The sequence below is a fragment of the Triturus cristatus genome, chromosome 7 (assembly GCF_964204655.1).
Source record: "Triturus cristatus chromosome 7, aTriCri1.1, whole genome shotgun sequence".
In the NCBI taxonomy this organism is placed as follows: Eukaryota; Metazoa; Chordata; class Amphibia; order Caudata; family Salamandridae; genus Triturus; species Triturus cristatus.
The window spans coordinates 1273810397-1273827864 of record NC_140590.1 but is presented as its reverse complement, the minus strand read 5'-3'; the positions used below and the strand labels follow the sequence as shown (position 1 = coordinate 1273827864).

General features: G+C 39.6%; 1 protein-coding gene across 4 annotated transcripts in view; it reads right to left on the bottom strand.

Annotated features, from left to right (window-relative positions):
- Window positions 1-17468, bottom strand: part of TAOK2 (TAO kinase 2) — an 867950-nt gene that overhangs the window by 271690 nt on the left and 578792 nt on the right. For all 4 annotated transcript variants that reach the window (XM_085618801.1, XM_085618799.1, XM_085618802.1 and 1 more), the window contains exon 15: window positions 4916-5122. In XM_085618801.1, the coding sequence (XP_085474927.1) occupies window positions 4916-5122 (207 nt within the window). The remainder of the gene's footprint in view (window positions 1-4915; window positions 5123-17468) is intronic.

Sequence of the window (17468 nt, the reverse complement as noted above, 5' to 3'; positions counted from 1 at the left end):
TTCTTCATTCGACCTTTTGCCACAGAAACGAATACATATATCAGGGACACCACGGCGGTCATCAATGTAGTGGACAAACACAGCTTTGATCCCAAATGCGAGCTCCTGGTATCCATGGATATCGAGAGCTTGTACACTAACATTCCGCAGATAGAGATCTTAGAAATCATTGAAGATCTACTTAACAACAGACCTAGGCCACATGCGGTTCCCACTGAGTTTATCATTGAATGTATTAGGATTTCGCTATGTGAAAATTTCTTTTTGTACGAACGTACATTCTACCAACAACTAAAAGGTGTCGCGATGGGGGCAGTTTTTGCCCCTGACATAGCTAACATCTATGTCTCTGAGTTCGAACGAAGACACATCTATGACCCACTCAATCCCTTTGCAGCCAACATTACTAGTTGGCTACGATATATAGATGATGTCTTTCTTATCTGGAAAGGTAGTAAAGAACTACTCACCGAATTCCACGACTGGTTAAACTCCAGAAATGTCAACCTGCAATTCACGATTGATTCCAGCAATCAAAGCATGAATTTCCTAGACATCTCGATCAAGGCGGGCGAAGATAATATGCTTTATACCACTCTTTTTACGAAGCCTACGGCACGTAACACGCTTCTAAAATATGACAGCCACCACCCCTAGTCATTGAAGGATGGACTCCCATTTGGACAGTTTCTCCGGTTGCGGAGAAATTGTTCCAAAAGGGAAGACTACTTCCTTGAGGCCAAGAAACTTAAAGAAAAACTGCACTCAAGAGGGTATCCAAACAAGCTGCTTAAGAAATCCCTGAAGAGAACATGGTATAATGACCGTAATGCCCTTCTTGAAGTTAAACAAAAGACATCGGACCCAATGTTGGTTTGTGTAACCACGTTTGGAACTGCCACAAACAAAATAAAGAAAATTGTAAAGAAACATTGGACACTTTTGTCATCCCTACCTGAGCTGTCAGAACAACCACTCTTTTCGTTTAAAAGAGGACCCAATATCAAAGATCGACTAGTTCACACGTATACCACACCGCAACAACATCTTGTGGATGGTATGCAACAAATAATACCTCTAGTCGGACACCACAAATGTGGTAACTGTGCAGCATGTCCTAGCACCAAGAAACTAAAATCTTTTGATCTCAATGGATCTTCGATAGTACTCAAATCTTTTTCCAACTGCAACACCAGAAACGTGGTTTATTGCATCCAATGCCCGTGTGGATTAAACTACATAGGCAAGACAACCCAAATGGCAAAAACACGCATTCTCCAACATCAATCCAGGATTAGATGCAGAGTTGAGAATGCTCCACTCGTGGAACATTATACACGTTTTCAACACACTGAAAAAGAGATGTTATGGTTAATCATTGAAGTAGTAAAACCCACCATCAGACAAGCCAATGTTGATCGCATATTGACGATCAAAGAGAATCAATGGATTTGTAAGAGTGATAATATAAAGAAAGGTCTTAATACGGCAACAGAATGGCATACTTTGGCATGTCTCACCTAGATCTGCTTCCCAAAGTCTCCACTCAGATTCTATTTCTGTAAGAAACTAAACCTAAATTGTATATACATATATATATTTGAAGTGTCTAATAGTTCAGTGTTTAATAACGCTACATAATATGACACATTTCTTTGAACATGGGATACTATTATTACAAACTATCTTGGAAAGTATCCGTAAAATGTATGTATCTCTTGTACTTTTTGTATTCTTTTGTAAATACTGTTGATCTATGTATAACAATTTGTCGACTTGCCATAAGATGTTTAATTTTTAGCATTTTGATTTATCACCCAGTATTAGTTGATAGGTCGATTCTGTGAACGTCAGGATAATTGTTTTGTGTTGTTAATATGCTTTCTGCGACTCTTTCTCACCAATAAGTTTCGCTGCTCTATACTGTGATCTTAAGCAAATGACAGAAAACTCAATAATATGCAAGTGATGACTCAAATGTGACACTGACGAGTCTCGCTGCTTGACACTGTCATTTAAAGCGAATAACACATATCTTAATTCCATACGTGTAATGATTTAAATAGCCAGATTTACACTTATACATAAATCGCAATACTGTTACCGTTCCAAGATGTCTGCCGGTTAGGGCGTCTCCCTTGAGTTAATCCAAATTGTAGATCTAGACTTCTTTGTGATGCCTGCCTCCTTTCGGCAAACATTAAACCCAACATTGTTACCGTTCCAAGATGTCTGCCGTGTAAGGCGCCTTTCTTGAGTCATTCCAAATTGTAGAGCTAGACCTCTCTAAAATGCCTGCCTCCTTTTGGCAATCATTAAACTCAACATTTCACATTCTGACCATCACCGATTGCGTTAATTGACAATTCTGTAAAGCATTATAGACGCTATTCGTGACGAGGGGACTATAACTTAGACATGGCCATTGATGCATTTATCTATTCACACATTGCAAGATGTCCGCCATAGTCCTGTTAGTTTTTGACTAGTCCAACTCGCACCTTAATTGTGAACAGCTGTGGTCACTGAACCACCTTTAAATACACGCCGCCGAACTCTGTTAATTGATCGAGTTCCTATCGACGGATGGTACTCTGACCTTTCCTCGGCTCCGAGAGATTAAAATCGTGAGTAACAGCCCTGACCATTTCATAGCGTAGGGTTAAGTTTAGCCGCGTTTCTCAGCAGGTTGTTTTAAATTGCCAATCTTTAGATAATTTACCATCCCTAGCCCGCACCTTTTTAAATGTGGGTGGGTCTTTGAATGTATTGTCCCGTTAGCCTTGGTTCATTTACTAACTGGCCACTCTTAAAAATCATGGAATTTACCTTAATCCTGGACAGCACACCCCTAATGCCAATGGCTCTATGCACACTTTGTGCGTCTGACTGACCATATAAAACGCTATTTTACAGTAGGCTGTTTGAATTTACCACCATGTTAGTCTTTGTATAATTTGCCTTCCCTCGCAAGCATTTTTTAATGTGGATGGGTCGTTATATGTATTGTCCCGCCCAGTCCTGGTTTTTACCAACTTGCCAATTCGCTAAAATCCTGGCTAGTATACCTTTTAATATTAATGGCTCTATACACATCGTGTGCGTTTCACGCCCGTCGATCATCTAAATTTCAACATGACCAACCTTCATTTTCTAGATTTCCTTGAGTGAAAAATCTATCAACGAAGGACCATCTGGCCTTCTGAATCATACAATACCAGAATAGTCAACATTCTGAAGTCCATTGTTGCCCTTCCTGCTACGGGCCTCGCATGGTATACACCTATCCAACTAAGATCGGGTACGCTATACTTAACAGATAGATAAATATATTATCTTGTATTTGATTTAAAGGCACATCGTGACCATTGTTTTCCGCTTTTTAGATGAAGCACAATCTATCCCTAATGAGGAAGTGATTACTCCTCTAAAGTCCTACAACAAACTACGAGTAAGCGCATTTCGTTCTCTCAGTCTCACTTGAGTAGACACCATTATCAATGTATTTCAGCACCCCTTTTCCACTGAATGATATAGTAATACAACATCGCTATTCTTCTTGGGTTTAAGGTGTTTCTCCCACAATTCCTCTCAGAGAAGATTGCTCTTTCACACACGGGCTATCCCCTGAATTTCTCTATTGACCACAAAGAGAATTTTATGGTTTTTTCTATGTAATTAATTGATATCATATTTATGCAGGAGTCTTTTTGTATTGTTCATCTGTCCTGAAGATGGTCTGACCGACTGACGCCTCAACAGACCGAAACGTCGACTGTATTTTCCATTTCCACAGCATAGCTGCACAGCTGATTGTTCTCTAAACACGAGATAAATCTCTGTTAAAGTTATTGGATTGGATTTTTTGTAATGTCATGATTTGTGGATAATATTGAGCTGTCTTTCCCTTCATGTTACATTATACATTTATTTGTTTTCTGTACTCCTTTTTATGAATTGTTTCTAGATAAAAATTAGTGATTCTTTCACTTAAAAAATACCCCGTGTGTGTTGCTTTATATCATTTACTGTATTCAATTGAATTACGTTTGGTCGAATTTCTATCTAGTACTTATGTAATGGTTACTTTGTACAGTATAATTGAACTGAATCTTGCTAGAACAAAATCCCTTGTTGGCCTTCTACTATTACATTTTTTATGTACCGTCATTCTTTCCAAATGCAATTTCCTTGTGACAACCAATAAATAATGCCAAACCTCTGTCAACTGCCACCATGCCAATCTAGAAGAGTTTAACGCTGCAAAATAATATTAATCACCTTTTATTAACTTGTTCGCCTAGAAAATCTAAACCTAAATAATAAATACTACTTTGGGAAATATGTTTGTGCCTCTAATGTTTTGTATGTTTCAGGGCCTTATGAAGACTAAAACAGGAACATTTTGCATACTATGGTCCTGCAGAAAAGAAGCTGCCAATAAGAACCTGTGATTATAGGAGTCTGTGCAAAATGAATGAGAACACTACTATGTGATACCTTGAAATGCGTAAACTATTGCCATTTTATGAGACTGTAATGAAAAGTAACTTCAACAGACTATAAAGAAATTATGTAATCTGTAATTGTTACATAAATGCTCATCAGCTGGGACTGTGGGACTGTTTTTAAAAATGTAGGAAGTTATGACAGTATTTGGAGACTAGAACATCCCTCGTGGTATAGTCACATCTGATGGCATAAAAAGAGGACACAACAAAAATGGTATTATATCTACTTCATGCTCAGCTGTGACATTAACTCATACCGTCACTGAACAATTAATCTCCTGGGATTCATCAGGCTCAAAATTATTGATCGTGTATGCTATAACGCAAGATCAAATAACTCTCCTTCAACTACCAAACACCCTAAGATCATGAGTGAAGCAGACAGCAGAAAAGTTAATAAGTACCGGTAGACGGTGGATGACTGAACTGTTGGATGTGACAGTGTGCTCGCCCTCCTGCATCATGGCCATCTCCCCGCTGTCATCCGAGGCATCTGCCAGGCTATTGACACTGCTGCTCTGACTGCTGGCACTGATGGACATGCTGGGCACAGAGTGGCTGCTCTCCATGCTGTTGATGGTGCCTGTCCGATGCAGGAACTGCTCCACCTCCTGAAATTCAAAGACAAAGTGAGCACCCAAAGCACAACTACAATTCACATGTCGAATGCAACTTATTTGACCCTGCCAACATGCTCAGACGTTGGATTTGTAATACTAATAACAATGGCTCTGGTAAAAAGGTAACTTACCAATATAGAGTGGATTGCAATTAGAGCTCCCTTACTGAAACAAAGAGGGGAAAACATTTGCAGGTAGACGTTACGGCCACATATGCAGGAAAAACAGCACTGTCACATAATCCTGTGTCAAATGACGGCTAAATTTAACGCCCTAATGAAATTCAACCTTCCTGAAAATTAAGGTTAAAAAACACGCACACAATTGATAGCAGAGTCCTTGTTTTATACATTGAAGTGTTGTCAATGCTTATGAGGCCATTATGCTAGTGATCTGAAAACATGGCCTATTAGTTTAAACTATAGGCTTACCCTCCAAGGACTCAGCATCTCACAGTCATCTTCCATCAGAGTAGAGATGCACTGCACCGTAGATTTTTTTTCTTTTTATGGAAGACAGCTCTTTTAGTTGATCGGGGAAAAATTGGATTCCAAGGAGGGGTGGGCTTAGGCGGGAGATTAATATGGACTTCTGTTAAGTTATTGGCCTTCGACAGTAAATAAGGGTACTGGGAACCAGCAGGAAAGAACAGAAGGAGGATGTGCATGAGGAAAAATATTCGTTTACCAGTCTTAACCAAGGTTACCACTGAAGGCTATAACTTTGATTTGGATATGTGAGAAAATCATTATGTTAACATGAAATATGAAAATCTCGGAACTTAACTCATTTAGAGCTTCCCAAGTCAGAAAGGTGCAGAAGATATATCACTTCTGGAAAAGCACAATGATTGCCCATAGGAAAGGGAGTTTTCAGAACTATCTGGACAAACTGTGGTATATAGGATGTTTGGGTTAGCTAGAGGTGAGGCCACTATTTCCAAATGTAATACTGCAATTATGGCTATTATTTTCAAATCTAATTCTGGAGTTATGTTTCACAAGGCCAGAGCAAATAGATTGGGACACATACCTACTATATTTAACTGAAAGTCATTTTTTGCTTGCATGCTTATGGCCCAAAACTGATGAGAACCTTTGGACAGTATGGCGTTATCCCTAGCTTAGTGACAAGCTCTAATGATCCTTGTGGCCAGCTTCAATGTGTTTTTAAAACTTCAGAACAAATGGATAAAACATTAAGGATGAAGGGATAAAACATTAAGGAATGGCTCTGGCAGAAGGTAAAAGTATAAGGCAGTTTAAGGAAATTCTGACAGAATTCAAACCTATAGCGATCAATTGAGACAACAAAGCATTAATAATTTCACATTTACCATGCCACTAGGAACACCTCTCTTATACAGACAATTCCATGGATGGCCAACATAAATAAACACTTGTGGATCCAGAACACAAAGCTAATAATGTATCAGTTTGTGCAGGGGTCAGGCTAGATTCAGATATCCAAGAGTTATCCAGATGAGGATCCAAACTATGGATTTATAGATAATTTTAGAACCAAGTGATCAGAGTAAAAAAAACTGAAAAGACATGATTTGCTTGGTTGTTACAGGGATGCTGCTATTGCAATACACTTATAAAGTGACACTTTAAAGAAGAACTTGTTGGGTGGTTACGGAAAGGACATTCAAAAATATAAAGTTGAAATGAAAAATTAGACTAAGAACTAGGCTAAAGTTCTCTGGGGGTAGAGATGTCCCAGCAGAATGGTTTTCTAACGGATGAAACTGATGATATAAATAGGTTGGAAGGTAAACAATTAAAGCTTAAAGGAGAGTTTCTGGTGTGGCAGCAGAAAGACAATGCAACAATGGAGAATGAAGAGAATGAAAGGAGTGTGTCTGACCCAACTGAAATCAAGCACAAGAACACTAACATACTATCCACTAAGATAATGGAAATGGACAAGGAGATTTATGATGAACATATTGAAATAAGACAGACTTTCCAGAACATTACCATGAACTGTATCATGAGAACAGATTACAATTAGAGAGGAATGTAAAGTTTTTTAAGCTTACCAAGACGAACACTGAATTAGGTAGAAATACTCGAACACCAAATAACACCTTTGGAGTGGACACTACATTTCGCTCATTAAAAAAGGAGATCTTGCCAACTCCAACATGGGTGGACTTAAAGTTGGCCTGAAGCCACTACAAAAAAGTTATCACTAAGTCAGAAACATCTTTACAAAATGTATCAAACTATCCTCGATATCAGTACAAAAACCATTTAAAGTATGTTAATATAAAGGCATAATATGGCCTTATTCAAACTAATTCACAATACCCAAAAAGGTAATGATTCAACTAGATAATTATAGGAATTTATTTATTTAAAAAGATTTATATAGCGCGAACTAGACTCTGGAAGGGTATCAGAGCGCTTAAATGTTACATCAAATCGAGAGGTTGATACACTAGGTAAAAAAATAAGAGTAGATAGTAGGGGAAGCATGCGTGATGTCAAACATTAGTAGGGAAAGCATACGTGATGTCAAACTTGTTTGTTTTGTTTTAATAGTTTTATATAGCGCAAACTTGACCCGAATCGGGTATCAGAGCGCTTTACATAGCACCCGTTGCATTACATGAGGACATCAATTTATTTTGTTGGGCACGAGGAGATTAAGTGATTTGCCCAGATTCACGGGATGTCCAGCGTCATTGACGATACTCAAACCCAGTTCCCCAGATTTGAGGTAAACCGCCCTAGCCGTTAGGCCAACTTCTCTCCCCAACATTAGTAGGGAAAGCATATGTGATGTCAAACATTAACAAAAAGCCTGACAGTGGAACTCTCAGAACCGCAGCACCTGAACTGCTATCCCTCTAATATTCTGACCCCTCTATACTTCTTGGGGTTTGTGTGCACACTGAAACACACCCACCATCACAGTGCAAATCCTCATGGGATCATAACAATTTAAAACAAACACAGGTGCACCACACATCAATTACAAAAACTGAGAGAACAAATGTATAATCTGTATACAACGCAGATATTAGTCAAAATTTTCCTTTTATTCCAATTTTCTATTGCTTCTAAAACATGGTCATAAACATCAGTTTTCACAATGATACAGCAGACGCGTTTCGTCCTACTAGAGGACTTCTTCAGGGCACTGATAACTTGAAGAGGTCAATCACAGCAAAGAGGAAGAGTAAAATGAATAACCAGAGCAACTGCCTATATATCGTTCCCCATCTAAGTCACGGTTATCTGAAATACTCAATATCAAATGTTTAGGCAACGTTCCTCAAAATCATAGATGTTAAAAAGATACAGAAAGCAAGGATGTCGGTTGAGTCCAAAGAGGGGGCGCCGTCGGTTACGCAGAGTAATGCGAAAACGAGAAGGGATTACACCTGGATCGGTCGATACTGAGTTTAAGTATCAATCAGTTTTCAGATTCCTTATAAAAGGGGAAAAGTATCAATAATACAGATGGAACCCCAAGGCAAAGGCACGCATATGAACTTAGATCTTGCAAGCCTGCTTGTAATCACCCGGTTGAATCACATAAGCACCATATCATTAGCCCCAATACCGTATGCAGCAGACCTAAACTATGTCAGTTCAAATGCAAGCTGTGTGTGCAAGATCAAATGTCGACAGCCGATATTAGACTGTCATCAAGTCTCCAAGAGCCAAACGTCATGGCAAGAAGGAAGGATGTCAAACATTAGTAGAGGGTCCGGGGGTACTCAAGATTGTGTTAGGCATTTGTCTCTAAAATTCAGTGTAAATCCTGTTTGGTGAGCTAAATCAAGTGTTGGTGGTCGGGTAGGGATTTATTCCGTAAAAGCAGTTTGACTTCTTTTTTGAAGGAAGTGCTTGAAAGGTTCATTCTGATTTCCGGTGGCAGTGCATTCCCGATTCTAGGTGCTAGTCCTGAGAAAGTATGGTTGCATGTTTTTTTTTTACGAAATGTTTACGGTTTCAATAGCCAGGTGCTGGTGCTTCTTGACGTTCTGCCACCGCCTGATAGATCCAGTTTATCAGCTAGGTACCTTTGTGTGTTGAAGTGCAAGGCTTTGTGTGTCATGCAGGCAATTTTTAGCTGTGTTCTTGCCTCATAAGGGAGCCTTAAGTGTTCTTGCCTCACAAGGCATAAGAATATTACGGAACTAGAAGGCATAGTAAAAAAGACAAACATAAAAACGCCTGAGGTGGACAAATGCATCGCTACAAGAGCTGAATTGCACAATAATGAATCTAGCAATGACCAGCTGCAACAAAAACACCAACTCTATAAGTTCCAGGACATAATTCACTACCAACCTGACCGCACTAATGACAGGCAGTTCCAGGAACAAAACAGGGAAGGAAAATAGCGCAACCTCATGTAAAATGCAAGCATTAAACCGAGAATTAAGAAAGGCTATCGGGTACACCAAAACAACAGATACTGACCACCTAGGGTGGGAAAAAGTACGCTAGCTGAGAAAGGAGTGCAAAAAATTACACTGGGAAGAAAAAAAGAACACGGTGCGAGGCAAACTGGACTAAATTAGTATTCACCACCAAACAAACTAATAAGAGTGCTTTCTGGGACCTAGTAAACGATCGGAGTAGGCCAAAGATAATCCTAAACAACTCAAACTTATAAGAGGAGGCCTGGGAGGACTTCCTAGCTACAAGAGTTGATGAGAGAATTCAGTCAAAATCAGCCTCAACTCTGCAAATGGAACAACCTCCTACCAATGCTACAGAGATAATAACAGCAGCCATATTGAGTGCAGTAAGCAAATATCTCCATCTCGTAAAAAAAAGTCTCCAATAATAAATTCTCAACCTAGGACACCATTAACACAATAAAGAGAAGATGGGGATAGCAGTGATGGGGCACCTGGATCAAACTACATCCCCCAAGCCATCTTCATAGCAGACACAAACGTCTGGGGCACTCACCTTTCTATGTTATTCAACAAAGTAGAACTACTAGGCAGCATTCCACCTAGCTGGCTAGGTTCCATAGTAAATCTAATTCATAAGGAGGATGACAGATCAAACCCGGGAAATTACAGACGTTTCGCACTAGTCTATGTCGAGGCAAAACACTACACATCAATGATCCTGGCAGAACTGACGGAGTGATCAGATAAGCTAAACTTAATGCCAGTTAATCAAACCGGGTTCAGGAAAGAGACCGGAACAATGACGAACATATCATTTCCGCAAAGTGCCCACAAACATAAAAGGGGGAAAAAAAGACTACACCTCTGCTTTATAGATATAAAGGAAGCCTTTGACTGTATAGATCAACTCAGGCTGTGAAAAAACACAGAAAGGTTGAAATATCCCAGGAAACATACTGCAAGGAATAACGCAACTCCATACCCACACCTGAGTTAAGAGTGAAATTGAGCAACGGCACCAAGGTCTCAATAGAGATCCTAACAAATAGAGGACTGAAACAAGTATGCGTGCTGGCACCCCATCTATTCAACCTGTTTATGTCTGACTTAGCAAAAAAGCTGGATCGGACAAACTCCCATCTGCCCTGCCTGGGCTCATTAAACCTATCACAGCTTTCAAACGCTGATGACGTGGTATTAATGAGCCTAACAAGTCAACCTCGAGAGGACGTTGATAGAAATGCAAAATTAACAAATAACCTGAAAATTAACAAACCATGCTGATTCAAAACTGACAAGGCCACAGATCTGGCTGAACGGTAAGACGCTGGAGGAAGTCACCAGTTATAAATACTTAGGAGTCTACCAAGATAATAGATTCAATCAGCAAGAACAGAGGAACTACATGATAAAAAGGGCTGGCACGCTAACATTCGCAATTAGCAAACTACCAAATGGACTGTCCATCGTTCAAACCACTGCTATCTGTGATAGCTGCAACTACCCAAAAGTGCATCACCAGCTCAGGTGCAGTTGGAATTTGGGTTCATTAAGGAATCATTTGGAAGAATGTACACTACCATAAAAAGCTGGTACAAAATAAAACTCAAATCAGAACATTCCCAGATCCCTACAGTACTTTGGAAATAAGTTGAAAAAGACAAAGTCCTCATACAACAATTATTTAAACAAAGCTCTCCAAAACACCAAGATGGGTAATCTGTGGAATAAAAACCTTCCCTTCCCATCTTTTAGATGAGTTACCAACAAAATGGCTAGACTTCAATTGCTTGTAGAAGATAAAAACACGTTCAGACAGCGAACACACGCATGAATGGTAATTAATAACTATGTCTTCCTAAATCAAGCACCTTACCCAAGCCTTACATTCTCTGTATTTAAAAAAAAAAAACTATAATGGCTCTTCGGTTTCGTGAGCTACCAACGATAGCGGACCAAACTAGTTGGAAGTATAATGGTCCCATAGTATGCAGACTTTGTAGATAAAAAAAGGACCATATCCACCTGATCTGCACTTGTCCATATTTATATCAAGCACGCTGCACCTTATTGAGGCTGGACCTCAAATCAAGAAAGATCAGGACACGCAGGGACACTTATTCAGTGCCTCAACATGTTGGATCCTCAATTGAACTGTAAACTGTTAACGTTTATAAAACTCCACGAATTAGCCCTTAAAAACATGGTCTAGCCTTCCTCCAGCACAATCAAAATCACAAATGGAACATTTGCACTGCACTGTATTGTTTACTTTTAACTTAACTTATTTTATCCATCATATCGTGAAGGCTACATGTACTGGTTTATACTTGTATCTCAAATGTAAAAAAAAGTAACATTGCCACGGTTTTATTTAACCAAACAAAGTGTACTTACTTAGATTCCCAGAAAGTGCTGGGATGTGTAGTTTATTGACTTTTCTGTTCATAATACATATTGACCTTCAAAATTTACTTGCGGCCTTAATATACACATTAGCACTCCATACATTTGAAGGTTACAACACAGATGCTATTAAAGCCAAACTTTATTTCTTGCACAACGAAACATAAGATCACTTTACACATTACAGATTAATTACGAATGAGCTCTACTCAAAAAAATTTAGAGTGTAACTATTAGGGCAAAACCTTTTGTATTCGATTTACCTTGAATGTAAAACCTCTGGCTCCAAGGGCAAGGATAGGAGAAGGGATTAGATCAGTGCTTCCTAAACTTTCTGGAACCATGACCCAATTTTTAGAACGACAAACCTCCGCAACCTACTTAGCTTTAATGGACGTGAGGCAGGCGATTGTTTAATGCAACTAATGCATCGTATGAGAGCACATTGTATTTAAAGACCACACATTTTCAATTGAAATGGTCACAAAATTTGCACGTACATCCAGTTTATTTATAACACTATATTGCACACAAATGATATGTGAAAATCTGGTTTCTGCGAATATTTACTATTTGTGCATCACCAGCTAAAGTGTCTTCATTTGTTTTGATACTATTAAAATCTTTTTTTCCATCATAATTAAGAAATTCCCAAAAAAATTGCTTAATTTTTCCTTTTCCAACTGCTGAACGTGTACTTCAATTTAGAGGTATTTAAATGATGTGCGTGGGAAAAAAATGACATCCTATACAGCCTTTCCTTTCACACTCCCTCTGCCCAAGCAAGATTATCACACAAGATTTCTCAAAGAGGTTTGGCCCTGCTCCCGAGAATAAATCCAAGTAACGTTTAGTAAAGGTTGTATGGAACTACACATAGCAGCTTTCCATATATCTGAGATGGGCCCATTTCTTGATAGGGCCAATGTAGCTGCTTTTTCTCTAGCGGAGTGTGCCTCAGGCTTAAAAGGGGAGTCTTATTTAATACCTGGTGACAATATGTAACACAAGAAATTATCCATCTAGAATGCTTTTATGGGGAAAGATCACTCCTCGCTGGGCCATAATTTACAAGCAGATAGACTAATTGCCTGGCATCTTTAGTTGTGTCTAGATAGAATTTCAGAACGCTTTTCATAACCAATGAATGAAGAGGCATTTCCACTGGACAGGAAGGGTTCGGGGAGATGGTTGGCAAGGTAATAGCGTGATTCACATGAAAATCTTACTACCTTCAAAAGAAAATGAGTGGATTCTCATTACCACTGTTTCTACGAAAAACTGTATAAGGCCTGCATGAATGCAGAGGCTGGATTTCGGAATCTTCACACAGAAGGAATTAGCCACCAGGAAAGCAGCCTTCCATGAAAAATGCTGAAGAGCCACCTTGTATATAGGTTCAAAAGATGGACCCATCAACTTTGACAGTACAATATTAAATTAACACAGTGAAGAAGGGACCCAAATGGGAGGAAAAATCTCCTGGATACCACCCAAGAAACCTTCACTATTGTGATTTTAAAGAAAGGAGGACATTTCCTATATGCAATGATGGCTGCAAAGTGAAAATTTAGATTTGTAAATGAAAGGACAGAACCTTCCAGATGCCAAAGGTATTGAATAACCACCTCTTCTTGTCAGATAGTCGAGTTCTAATTATTTTGTAGAACTGTTGACATCTACATACAGTCTTTCAGAAGGTCTAAATGTTAACGTTATAAGAACTTAGGAGTCAAACCACTAGGTTCAACAGTGGTAGGTTGGGGTGTAGGATTTGGGATCTGAAACTCTAGTCACTTCTTAGTTTTCCATAATTTGAATCACCTACAAGGGTCATTAAATAGATATCTTCATTAGCTCCTGAAGGGGGGCATTGTTGCATTCCTAGTTAAATTGCTTGGGTCTTAATGAACGTCTTGCGTACTTAAGGCATTTAAGACCAAAACGGACTCTAAATTCACATCTTTATGCCACAATCCTGAGATCTTCAACAAAAGGCTCATTCGTCAGAGAAGATGGACACTGAAAACTAAGAGAACAGACTCCACAGACAATGACATAAGTATCCGTAATGATATATCCTTCTTTGACTATGATGAGACATATTTGGTGTATGCTGTGATACTATGTGATTATATGTAGAGTAAATAGATTTGTGTTCACATTGTATTTTTTTTTAGCTTAATTAATTTGAAAATCTTTATGCATACATGAATATCGTAAGTCAATTTGATTTTGCACTATTTTGACAAATAATTAATTGGCCATCTTAAAAAATGATGACATCGAATGACTCCCTTGTCAGCCATTTACCTTCACTTTGGCATGAGAGTCTGCCATACTCACGGCCCGCAGCCTTGTCTGTGTGCATTACCCCAATTCATCAATGTCGAAGTGGGATTGTTACTGCTGTTCGTCTGCACCAGAGGAGAAAAGTGCCTCTGGTGATGGTCGGTAGGCTGAAATGTCAAAGGGCCGGCTTCCTCAATATGTTCGGCACCAGGGGTTTCTTCTTGGAATTGGATCTTTCCCTATTCTTGCATGAAAAGGTCTGACAGGTTAGGGACCTTTGCTTGAGGAGAAACCGACATCTCGAGGAAGGTTGAGAACCATTGCGGTATGGCTCATGTGGGAGCCCCAAGGGTGAGGGATGATTGCCGTAGCTTCTTTGTCACTTATGGAACGCCCAGAGGTGTCCTTCATGGAGTCTCGGTACATCATAAGATGTGCTCAGTATCTGCCTCTTCTGTGACTAAGTGTCATTTTGGATCTAAATGCCAGCCTGACCTCACACTTGGTGGCATCGGGTTGAGGAGACAAACACAAATGAAAGAACTGGTGGTGCTCAGACCACGGGTATTCCGTGTTACACCGGGGACAATGTTAAACTGGGTCCGCTCCATCCTCACCTAAGCATTCTAGAAGTAGAAAATGTCGAGCTGTGGCTTCGGAGCTCGACGGCCCCTAGTCAGGCTCACGGCCCAGTGGTTAAACATCTGGTTGGTCCTCAGTGTTGTAGAGTTTTTGATAGCGACACTCAATAGTATGTTTTCTGCTGTGATTGGTGCCGAAAAAAGACCAGGAACGGTGGAAGAAAAAGTCTTAAAGGAACTCGGATCATGGCGCTCGGTTCGTCACCTGAGAACCAGACGGCGTGAAAAACACAATCCAAAATGGTGTTGGTGCTCATGTACAATGCACACACTACCATATACATTGTCACTCGAGAAAATTCTTTGAAGAAAACCCAGTTGCAAATCTTCAAGCACAAAAGATGGTAGGAGAATGCAGAGTTTGAAACTACAGCAACACACAACCACTTTCCAGTGTACCAAGAAGTCACATTCAGCTTAACATTAAATCTGAACAATTGGATAATTGTCCATTAATAATATTATATGTTACAGTAATAACGTACAATGATTATTGTGTATCTTTGTCAAATACCCTTGCCAATGAATGAGGTGAATTGAGAAATGTTCCAAAATGACGTATCTTGAAATGCTCGTTGATAGGCACACGTTAGTCCTTTGTTTATGAGAATGAATTTGAGGCAGCCAATCATTTGTAAAGTACATAATGATGTGCCCAAATGGCACCCGCGCCTTTTGAGAAGGGCTTATATATATATATATATATACTCCTCACTGCCCCCTTCAAACCAAGGAAACACTCGGACACTCCGTAGAAAGCAAATTCTTTAATCCAGCAAGCAGAACGACGCGTTTCACCCTTACGGCTTTATAGCGTGATAAAGCCGTAAGGGTGAAACGCGTCGTTCTGCTTGCTGGATTAAAGAATTTGCTTTCTACGGAGTGTCCGAGTGTTTCCTTGGTTTGAAGGGGACAGTGAGGAGTTTATATGAGGAGTTCCGGTATCCTGACTCGGACCGCCCGTGACAGCCCTTGGTTCGTTACCGGAGTTGGTGGAGCGATATATATATATATATATATATATATATATATATATTCACTTAAAAAAACCATAGGTTTCACACATGTTATAGTTAGGTGGACATTTCACTCGTAAAAAACCAATGAAATTCCCCTGTTATAGTTAGTTCAGATAACTATAACTCGCGCGCCCGCAATCCACTGCTCAGGACGTCACATATTACTTCACTCATGACATGGCCAGTGGCATCACTCATGACATCACTGATGACATCATCCTTTTGATAGAGTGGCGGTCGCGCGAGTTATAGTTATCTGAACTAACTATAACGGGGGAATTTCATTGGTTTTTTACGAGTGAAATGTCCACCTAACTATAACATGTGTGAAACCTATGGTTTTTTAAGTGAATTTGCAAGGTTTTTTAAATGCCAATTCCTAACTATAACGTGTGTGAAACCTATGGTTTTTTCAGTGAATTTGTACGTTTTTTTAAATGCTAAGTTAAGTATTTATTATTCTATTTTTATATATTTATTTTACAATAAACTACGTATTACATTTTTTAAATTTTTTTTTATGGTTTTTCACCGTGCGCGCACGGTGCGCGCACCCGCGACATTTAAAAAAAAAAAAAAAATGTTTTTTTCGGCCTTCGGGGTCCTTCAGGGACCCCTTGGCAAAGGCTAGGGGGTCAGAAACTCTCTACCCTGCCCCCTTTTCACGTTCGCCACCTTCCTTTTTCACTCTCGCACTCAAAACAAACAAAATGGCGGCCGACACTTCCTGATTTCGACCGATTCGAATGTTGACTGACATGTAACCACCAATCAGAATTACGCTCGTGCACGTTAGGGTGCGCGCGCCGTGCGCGGCTATAGATATTTATGTACTTTAACTGCAATTTTCTCAGGAACTACTGAACAGATTGACTCCATATATGCAAAAGGCACATCCCTGACCTGAGGACTACCTCTTTGCCAAATTTCAAGAAATTCTGTTCAGCCGTTCGGGCTGTACCTTCGACTAAAGGTCCTATGGGAAAATGCATGGGGAAAACGCGTTTTGGGACCCCCCTTTTTTCTCGGCCCCCGCTTGACGAATCCCCCCCGAGACTTTCAGGGTAGGAGCGGAGCGCCCCATTAGTTTTGAAAATTTCGCGAGGATTCATCAACCGGCGCCAAAGTTATTCAAAATAGAATTTTGAGATTTCCTATGAAAACATGGTCCTAACTATAACTATCTACTGGCGACCGCCAGTAGATAATATATATATAGATATATATATATATATATCTCACGTACCCTGGGGTGTTATTTATGAGGTGCGATGAATAGCACCTTTTCAACGACAGTTGTAGCCAGGGGTATAGACTGAAAAGAAGAACTCCCCAAAGTGGTGGCTAGTCAGTTAATGATGCAAATGTCTAAAACAAAACTTGGAGTACAGTTTGGCCAACCCTAGCATGTTGATAAGAGAGAATATCCACACAGTAATGCTTTGTAAATGTGCATATGGTTGACCATGTAGCTACTTTACATGTGTCAACTATGGGAATATTCCTTAAAAAAGCTAAGGTTGCCCCTTTTTCCTAGTAAAGAGTGGCCTGGAAGAGTGACTTTTGGCTTTAAAGTAGCACGTTTGGATTCA